Raw genomic sequence first — 9983 nt, forward strand, 5'->3', positions numbered from 1 at the left:
TTTGAATTTGAATTGGACATGGATAGTACATAACGCTGGCGGCGGATGGATGCGAGGGGCTGAAGACAGAGTGGCGCGCCATGGAAGAAGCCATGTCCAGCAGTGGACTGCTGTAGGCTGATGATGATGATGATGATGATTAGTACATAAGGTCCACTGTCATACCTCTTACATTTGAATTTTGAATTTGACATGGACACGGTATTTGACTATTTTGTATGTGCTTTATAAATTAAAACTACACAATGCCTGCTATCGAATAGAGAAACAATATTTAAGCTACCTTTACAAATAACAAAGTTATAAAGGTTGAAATTCAAGATTAGACAGAGAAAGACATACTGGCATGTAACGTCGCACGCCAGTAGCGCCATACTTGATGCATAGAGAAAAGGAATATAGATTTTTCAAAAAATCGCTATAAATCCAATTTTCAACGAAATTAAGTTTTATCTTCGCTAAACACTGTCTGTATTTCTATATTTTCATAATAATATTAAGATATGGCAAATTCAGAAGTTGTCAAATACCGTATTGTACATAAAGTCCATTGTTGTAACTCTTTTCTTACTTTGCTGGGTTCGAAAGGGTTAGATACGGGGTAAACCCAATAAAACTTGGAAATGCTGAATACAAAGCGATTTATTCTATTCCGTTCCAATACACCGAGACACTTAAACGTATCCGTTAGAAAACAGGGTAACTTGTGAATACGCTATCATAAATAAAGGAGAGTAATCTATTGTTGAAGTTTGGCTTATCAGTGATCACGTTTGTTTAGTTTAAAATCCAAAATTCATCAAAAATGGCTTATAAATATTTCCATGTACGTACACACAATACAACAACAGAGAAAGTCATTGGCATTATACCTCTACAGAAATTGTAAATCAATTTAATCTGACACGCGATAATTTACATGACTAAAGCAAACATGTACGTTTTTCCATGCGTCATTTTGTTTTAGCGAAGGTCGTTCATAATACCAGCGTCCTTAAACCTTGAACATATAAAATAATGTATTTAAATGGATCATGCTTCTGTTTTAGTAAGTAACTTTATCGGTATACGTAGAAGGCGTCTGAATTTATTTCAATAATTTAATGAATACTGTAACAATATTTTTTAAATATTTTATTGTTCTATTTAAAACAGGGGTCGCGCGTACTCTCTGCACTGCACGTATATTTCTTTCTAAAAATATATAATAAGTATGGACTTTCTAAATTCGTTTTCATTCTCATTCTCATCATAGTAGGTACAGTTAACGTCATAAATAAGTGATCATTTTTGTACCTTGTCGCTGTCAGTCGTTACACAATTTCGTATGGCTTTCAAACGTCACGTTAACGTGACAAGATCACTTATTTATAACGTTGACTGTACAATCAGCTGCCTTAATATCTGCCACATTGGAGCGTGCAAAATATCTAACAAATTCTACCGGCCCAGGAAATAGTCGTATAAGATATGCATGGACGCTTTGTTTTGCCAGATATTGGTGGCGGTGACTATATATATTTTTTTTTTTTTCTATTGGATGGCAAACGAGCAAGTGGGTCTCCTGATGGTAAGAGATCACCACCGCCCATAGACACCACCACCACACCAACAACACCAGGCAACACCAGGGGGATTGTAAATGTCGGATCACTCTTTCTAATTGATAATTTGAACCGGTCATGTCGTATGTTTTAAGATATTGAAAAATTCTCCCAAAACTCTTATTGTCAAACAAGAAAGATAATATTTTAACAAGTAAAAAAAAATGCTTGCATCATCATCATCATTAACTCCCGACGCAAAAAGAGGGATGCTATAAGTTTGACCACTGTGTGTCTGTCTGTGGCACCGTAGCTCTTAAACGGGTGGACAGATTTGAATGCGGTTTTTTTATTTGAAAGCAGGTTTTCTAGCGATGGTTCTTAGACATGTTTTATCAAAATCGGTTCAGCCGTTTTTGAGATATTGAACTTTGAATTGACAAAGTCGGGGGTTTTCAAACTTTTTGTTTGGTCAGGTTTTATATCCTTAGGACGTTCACTGCTGGACAGCCTTCACCATAAACCTCCAGTAGTTTCGGTTCTTGGCTATTGGATCTTCCCTATTGGACAACCATTATTCTGCGAATGCGAAAACGTGTTTTCAAGCTTATGTTTGTTGTTGTTTGTATTAATTATGCAACATTACATAATGATAAATCTACACGTTTAGGCATGCCATTTATCAAACATACCAATTACACTAAATGGGTCATGACTCGGACACTACGCAGATTGCTTTATCAGCTGACTTAGTTCATTAATGTTTACGATGACTTAATCTAATGAACAATTTGTTAAATTTAGTACCTATCTTCTCCGTTACTAGTTACTACGGCTTAGGTCTAATTTCAGCAACATTTACGTAGGATTAATAAAACACGCCTGAACAGTAAATAAATAAAACCGGCCAAGAGCGTGTCGGACACGCCCAAAATAGGGTTCCGTAGCCATTATCAATAAATTAAGTAATATTTTTCTAAGGATTTCGTATTTTGTACGGAATCTTCCAAGTTTAGGTATATTTTATACCTTAGGCTGCTATTTACTCTTAAACTACTAATAATTGTCAAGCAAACTTAGCCGTTATAGTTTTCCTTGAAAGTTTGATATACTTAGGTACTACCATCCTGAATTTTTTCAAATTTTTCCACCCACCGCTTTAGATTTTAGAGGGTGGGGGGGACGCTCGATTTTAATGAAAATTTGCACTTTATAGTTGAATATTTCGCAAACAAATCACTGAACTGAAAAATCGTTTTAGCAAATCCCTAATGGTTTTAAAAGACCTATCCAACAATCACCCCCACTTGACGTCTATGGGAGGTACCCTAAAAAAAAAATTTAAAATTTTTTGTTGAACCATTTTGTCGGCATAGTTTACATATATATTCGTGCAAACTTACAGCTTTCTAGCATTGATAGTCCCTGAGCAAAGCCGCGGACGGACAGACAGACAGACAGACAGCCAGACAGACATGGCGAAACTATAAGGGTTCCGTTTTTGCCATTTTGGCTCCGGAACCCTAAAAATTCAAGGTAGTTTTATATGACGATTAAAATTTGTTAAAATTTTGTGGGTCGGTCGGTAGTAAAAACTATCGAAACCAACGCTTGTATCTAGTTAAGTACTCTGAGAAAAAAAACTGCAGGTACTTCTATTACTACTAAAAAGAAGGGTCATGGAATTAATTTGAAAATCTCGCCATTTACAGAAGTGGAAGAAGCTGAACACCGTAAATTTTGCCAGCAACAACATACAAGACGTGGACTGGGCGATCAAGCTGGTGCCCAAACTGCGCCACCTCAGCCTTTCTTCAAACAAGCTGACAGAACTGTGCGACGTATCATGCCTCCACGATCTGAGAATCCTCAACTTGTCTATGAACAACTTCGAGCTATGCGATAGTTGGCATTCCAAAATAGGTAACATAGTCAAGATAGACCTATCACAAAACAAAGTAGTCTCACTCCAGGGCTTTTCAAGGTTGTACTCTTTAGAAAGCCTAGATTTGAGCTGCAATAGCGTCACAGATGTTGAGGAGGTCCAACACATATGTAGGTTGCCTTGTTTAGAGTATTTATGGTTGACTGCCAATCCTGTGGCGTCGACCATAGACTATAGGGTTAAAGTTCTAGAACAGTTTAACACTAGAATGGAAGAAATTTGTTTGGATAATGAGAAGGCTTCGAATAAGGAATTGGATACTGCCAGGGTGCTGCAAGCTTTAAGGGTGGTGAAGGAGGGTAAAACGCCTAGCTTTTTACAGAATAACAATACGACGCATTGCTTTAATAGGAGTTGACAGTGATAATTAGAATATGTAACTAAATAGAATATGACACTGCTTAAGAATGTCCAGTGAGGGTCGTAAATATCTACACATGTTTGTGCCACTAACCATAGGTACATATATTTAACGCTATGGCTGTATAAATATTTATCGCCTCGACTGTACTTGGGTGACACTTTTGGGCAGTATGTTATCGGGCACAGGGCGATGTTTTGTGAAAATGATACATGCTCGTCTAGAAACATTGATGATTTACAGTGACTTGATATTTTGCTTCTCGAAACGTATGGGTGCGGTTTTAAATTTTCACGAAACATTTGGGCCCAATTGGACAAGAACTTTTAGTGTAACAATCTGACGTGTTTTATTTAATTAGTCCAGTAGAATGTATTATATTTATCGTTTAATTATTTTAAATATTTATGGTATGAAAATCTTGTTTATCAAATCAATTTCGACTTAAAAAATATTTAATAGGTCTGATCTTTGTTGAATATTTTAATATTTCGGTCCTATTTATTTTTAATCAATCACTAAGCACGGTATGGTTCAAAATTAAATTTATATCGACTAACTAATTTGGCTCAGGGACCCAAAGAGGGTCTTGGCCTCTGAAACGAGAGCACGCCATCTGTCCCGATCGTGCGCAGCCTCTTGCCAGTCGTCGACTTGGAGACGTCGCAGATCCGCCTGGACACTGTCCTCCCAGCGGTACCTGGGAGGACAGTGTCCAGTCCACCAACACCAGAGAGGAGGAGATATACATCCGCATCCAAAACACCCTGCGCTGCAGTGCAGCCCTCCACAAGGTGTTGGTGTCCAGGCTTCTCAGCAGGAATACAAAGTTAAGGATCTATAAAACTGTCATAAGACCTGTCCTTATGTATGGCTGTGAGGCCTGGACACTAACACAAAAAGAGGAATATCAACTCCTTGTAGCGGAAAGGAAGGTCTTGCGTAAGATCCTGGGACCTGTCAAGAGAGACGACGGCACGTGGAGGATCCGTAAAAACAGAGAGATCCAGGAGCTGGTGGCTGAACCCAACATCATCGGCGTAACAAAATCACACAGACTTCGCTGGTTCGGCCACCTACTACGAATGGGAGAGGATCGGGCTGCCAAAAGAGCGTACGTGGGACGACCGGCTGGTCGCCGCCCGGTTGGGCGAAATTTATATCGGCTATAACTAAATTATTACGAGCAATTTAAATTATAAGTACTTTACAATTAAACCAGTTCTACTGGACTCACACAAATGAGCTATTTAAACCCAGGGATAGGTGAGAAAAAGAACTAAAGTTACTTTCCCACTAACCCACTTAGATCATTTGTTGACGTCACTTCAACCCGGACGCTAAATTGGTGAGGTAATCTCTTTATACACGGCGATTCTGAAGACGTGACCAAGACCCTAACAGACTCAGTTGCGTTTCGAAGCCACGGGGCATTTGACACCGATTGCTCTAGTCCCAAAGAAAGCAAAAGCTTGTGTTATGGGTACTGGGCAACGGATAAACATACTTAAATAGAAATATACATACTTAAATACAATTAAACCAATTAAGACTCGAGAACAAACATCCGTATTTTTCATACAAAGGCCTGTCCAGACCGGCGATCGAACCCGGGACCTCAAGCTCAAGCAGTCAGGTCCGCCCTTTATATCGCCCTGTATAGTACGCTTTTGTGATTTAGTTTAGAATTAATTTTATGTTTTAAACGTGTAAGTTATCTTTTAAAATATGTACACTAATAATAGTAATAAGTATTTACATTATGATAACTCCTGTTTCACTATTCTCTGTTAAGTTCTTGTTATCTATTTTACCGTCTCTCTTTATTTTATTCGATCAAACAGAGACATCAGATCTCCGCTACATAAAATAACAGGGGCTTGAAAGTGGTGATTTTATGTACAATCCAACCATGTAAATTGTGACCCGCCATAGTACAGTCAAGTGCTGAGATATCGTCACGGCCAAAATTACTAAAATATGTATACCTACACGACTTTATGCACTTAACATTATAGTATTTTGTGCAACTGTATCGTAATAGGGGTCCTTTAAACACGAGTGTGTCACATGAGTGTTTAAGGCCTAATTACGTACAGTTGCATACAATATTTTATCTATATCCATATATTAAATCATCTATCATGTGTTCAAGAACCATTCGCGGCCCCCCCCCCGTGCTGTAATGATGTATGAAGTCTCATTACGATACAGCCGTGTTCATAATAGAATCCAATGTCGTAATGCTGGTCATTACCTATGGTTTTTGAACGCATAATTTAGGATTTACTATATGTGTGTAGATAAAGGTCATGTATGTATATTTTTTGTAACTTAGGCCGTGTCGATTATCTTTGCACTTGACTGACATGTTATAGAAGATGTCATCATTTTTCTTTGTACCGATCGAAGACAAGCATGGATATCATGTAAAATAGAAACAGCGGCAAGTGATAATATAACAAGCAAACCCTACCGCCAAGCAGCGGTGCTTGCGATACTGTGTCACGGCGTGGAGTGTTGGTCAGTGAAATTATTGCCACATAATGACATTTTACCTTGTCTTTAGGCTGGCAAGGCATCTGCAATCCTCTGGTATTGCGTGTTTATGGGAGGTGGTCCTCACTTATTTTCAAGTTACCTACCTCCTTTGCCAATATTTTTTTTTAAACGACGCTTATTTGACGTGATATGCAAATTTGTCTTTGATCTAATTTTTGTTTTTGTGTTACGATGAGGTTCCACAGTGGGTTATTTATGATTGAAATAGTTCGAAAAATGCTTTTCTAAAGCTTAAGAATTTAAACAGTTGCTCTGTTTATTAATATTTGATAACCTAACCTAACCAACAGACTTTGTCACTTCAAAATTCAATATCTCAAAAACGGCTGAACCGATTTTGATATAACATATCTAAGAACCATCGCTAGAAAACCTGCTTTTAAATAAAAAAAACCGCATTCAAATCGGTCCACCCGTTTAAGAGCTACAGTGCCACAGACACACATAGCGGTCAAACTTATAACACCCCTCTTTTTGCGTCGAGGGTTAAAAACTAACCTAATCGCTTTAAATGACAATAGTGCAATTGACTTCAGATACGAGTATGGACCCAACAAAATGTGCGCAAAAAAAAATCCAATGAGAACAGGACCAAAAAAAGTATGAAACAATATGTGTATTAGTATACACATTTCGATTGAGGGTAACAACTTTTGTGGTCATCTTTTGAGGTCAGTCGACCTCGGATGGTGACCTCAGTTTAGTCACACTCGAGTCGAAAGTACACTTTAAAGAAAAGTTCAAGACATCACATGCTGCCTTATACTAGTTAGTCTATTAATACCAGTCTCTCCTTGCCAAATCTCACCAAAATTGGTTTGGCAGTTTTACTGTGAAGGTAGTACTAGCGACTGAGTGTATTCCATCACGTTACAACGTCTGCCTATAAGGCAAGTGTACAGTTTGCAACATACCTTTTTTTTATTCGACTGGATGGCAAACGAGCAAGTGGGTCTCCTGATGGTAAGAGATCACCACCGCCCATAAATACTGCAACACCAGGGGTATTGCAGATGCGTTGCCAACCTAGAGGTCTAAGATGGGATACCTCAAGTGCCAGTAATTTCACCGGCTGTCTTACTCTCCACGCCGAAACAACAGTGCAAGCACTGCTGCTTCACGGCAGGATTAGCGAGCAAGATGGTGTTAGCAATCCGGGTGGACCTTGCACAAGGTCCTACCACCTGCGAACCTCATTATGACATGGGCCCAATGAGGATTTCTGTGACTGGCTAGTTGACGCTATAATACTTTTCGGATAGCTTGGGCACGGTGACACATGTCATTAAGCAATTAAAGGGTTGTGACAATGTAAATTCAAATCGATTTATTGCGATTCTCGATTAAATATGCTAAGGGTGTGTAATCGATTTTGTTAGTGATAGTTTATATTTTTAACTAGTTTTTGCCTGCGGCTTCGCCCGCGTAGCAAGTGTTTTTGCTTGTCTATCGGAATCTCACAAACCATGTGGTCTTCTTTGATACTATATCAAAACTAATAACGGTAAAAAAAAACCGTGATAACAAAATTGAAAAACAAAGTTCAAAACATAGACGCATTCAGGGCCCTTCGCTATCGTACTTACTAATTGACAGATGATGCGAGTCAAACGATTTGACTAGATTGTGGAATCGATTCGGTCGATAAGCAAAGTCAAGCTCTATTGTAATTGAGTTCCGTTTTACCCGATGAAAGTTGACGAGATTAAAATTTATCTTATTAGTTTTATAACAAAATAATATATTTTTAAGTGATTTGTGTTTATGATTACGAAATATTTTAAGCTACAGATTTTTTTTTGTTCTTTAAAGATTCAAGTATATTTTTTATAAAATATTGGCCTGAAACATTCATGGCGTGGAATGGAAAAAAAGCAAATGTCACCCGTACCCAAGCTATCCGAAAAGTACTATTATGATGTCTGTTTGACAACTTTGACATTTGTGTAATGTTTGCGATTGGTTAAACACCTGTCGGTACTAACGCCATCTAGCGATATTTCGCTTGTCAAGAAACTCCCAACCAAGCATTAATGATTCTCAATGCTTTAGTTAGACTATTCATATTATTCATATTCATTTATTCATTCAAATTCATGTTCATTTACAAAGATGGTCGTTACACAGATTCAGTACATGAAACCCTGTTCGGGTATAGAATGTCAGTTACTTACAATTATTAATTACTACCTAACTATCGCGGTCATAACTAATTTTATGATTTCAATTCGGGTGTTTTTTCCGCGTACCTTGATTTTAGAGCAGCTCGATATTTCGGCACAGTTGCATGCGCCACGATCACGAGACGAGCAAGACCACCAACCCAACCAACCATCAAGACCAAGAAGGTACGCGGAACACAAGCAGAATTTAAATCATAAAAATAATCATTCTGTATTAAAAATCACTAATACTAGGTACTTGCTTGTACTTTGTTAGGCAATTGGGCCCAGAACATTACCCCTGCTCTGTGACAAATCAGTTTGGCTACAAGGAGAAGACATTTTGTAGTGACTCTAAAATTTCAATTTCATGGCGGACACGATATTTTAATGTTAGAATGTGACCAAATGAAAAAAAATACAATGTAATTGACACTAATAATTAAATACTATTATACTTGTATATTGTTTGATATAGCATGTTTTTGCAAGTGTATGAGCTCTTAATATTGTGAACGATTCTAAGCCTTATTAATTGTGTATATGATTGAAATTAAGCGTCATGTAGTCTATGTATAGCCAATTGTTTAGTTTGTAGTTAAAATGACCGAATAGTCGCTTTTGTCAGCTCATATCGTCGTCGTCGTTGCTACTGCAATACCGCGTAAGTAGCTTTTTCCATAAGGTATAATTTTGACTGTCAGAACAGTACTACCATTGTACTGTTCTGACAGTCAAAATTATACCTTATGGAAAAAGCTACTTACGCGGTATTGCAGTAGCAACGACGAAATGAACTTTTTGTGGTTGAGTAAAACTGGAATTGCAAGGAAATTTAGTAACATAGGAGCTGAGAGAAGTTACCAATCGAAATGGATTAAGTATTAATTTGTAAGTATTATATTTGTGATTTTGAATATGTACTGTTTAATAATAGGAGGATGATATATATTTTGTGAAGGGTTAATTTGTTGATTATTAAAGTTATTTTAATGTTGATACATGCTTTATTTTATTTGGATCTATTGAGATATTTGAGAAAAAATACCATCAACAAACGACGAGTGGCTATGGTTATTTGAAAAACAGTTCATTCGTTTTTTTTTACCAAAAAGGCTAAACTTTTGAGCTTTTCTTTTTTGGGATTATGTCCGTTTTATCCAAAATAAACTCTGATATTAAAGAGTGAAAAATGAAACCTGAGCGCCACTTTCTTCATAGCTAACAAGTTTTTCAATAAAATAACGACAATTTTGTTATAAAGAAATCAAGCTTTTTATAAGTACTTTACATTATTTACTCTTGATCTTGATTATTGAATCCCACTTTTACACAGGTTCAACTGGCGGTGTTGCCAGTGTAGCCTTAAGTAGCGCCATCTAGTAACCAATTAGAGTAACTGCTACGTT

General features: G+C 37.4%; 1 protein-coding gene across 1 annotated transcript in view; it reads left to right on the top strand.

Annotated features, from left to right (window-relative positions):
* LOC141439217 (nischarin-like) overlaps nt 1–6021 on the top strand; it is a 44809-nt gene extending 38788 nt beyond the window's left edge. Inside the window, exon 4 of the mRNA XM_074103409.1 lies at nt 3257–6021. Coding sequence (XP_073959510.1) covers nt 3257–3847 — 591 coding nt within the window. The 3' untranslated portion in view covers nt 3848–6021. The remainder of the gene's footprint in view (nt 1–3256) is intronic.
* The last annotated feature ends 3962 nt before the right edge of the window (nt 6022–9983 follow it).

Source organism: Choristoneura fumiferana, chromosome 20 (genome assembly GCF_025370935.1).
Source record: "Choristoneura fumiferana chromosome 20, NRCan_CFum_1, whole genome shotgun sequence".
Classification (NCBI taxonomy): domain Eukaryota; kingdom Metazoa; phylum Arthropoda; class Insecta; order Lepidoptera; family Tortricidae; genus Choristoneura; species Choristoneura fumiferana.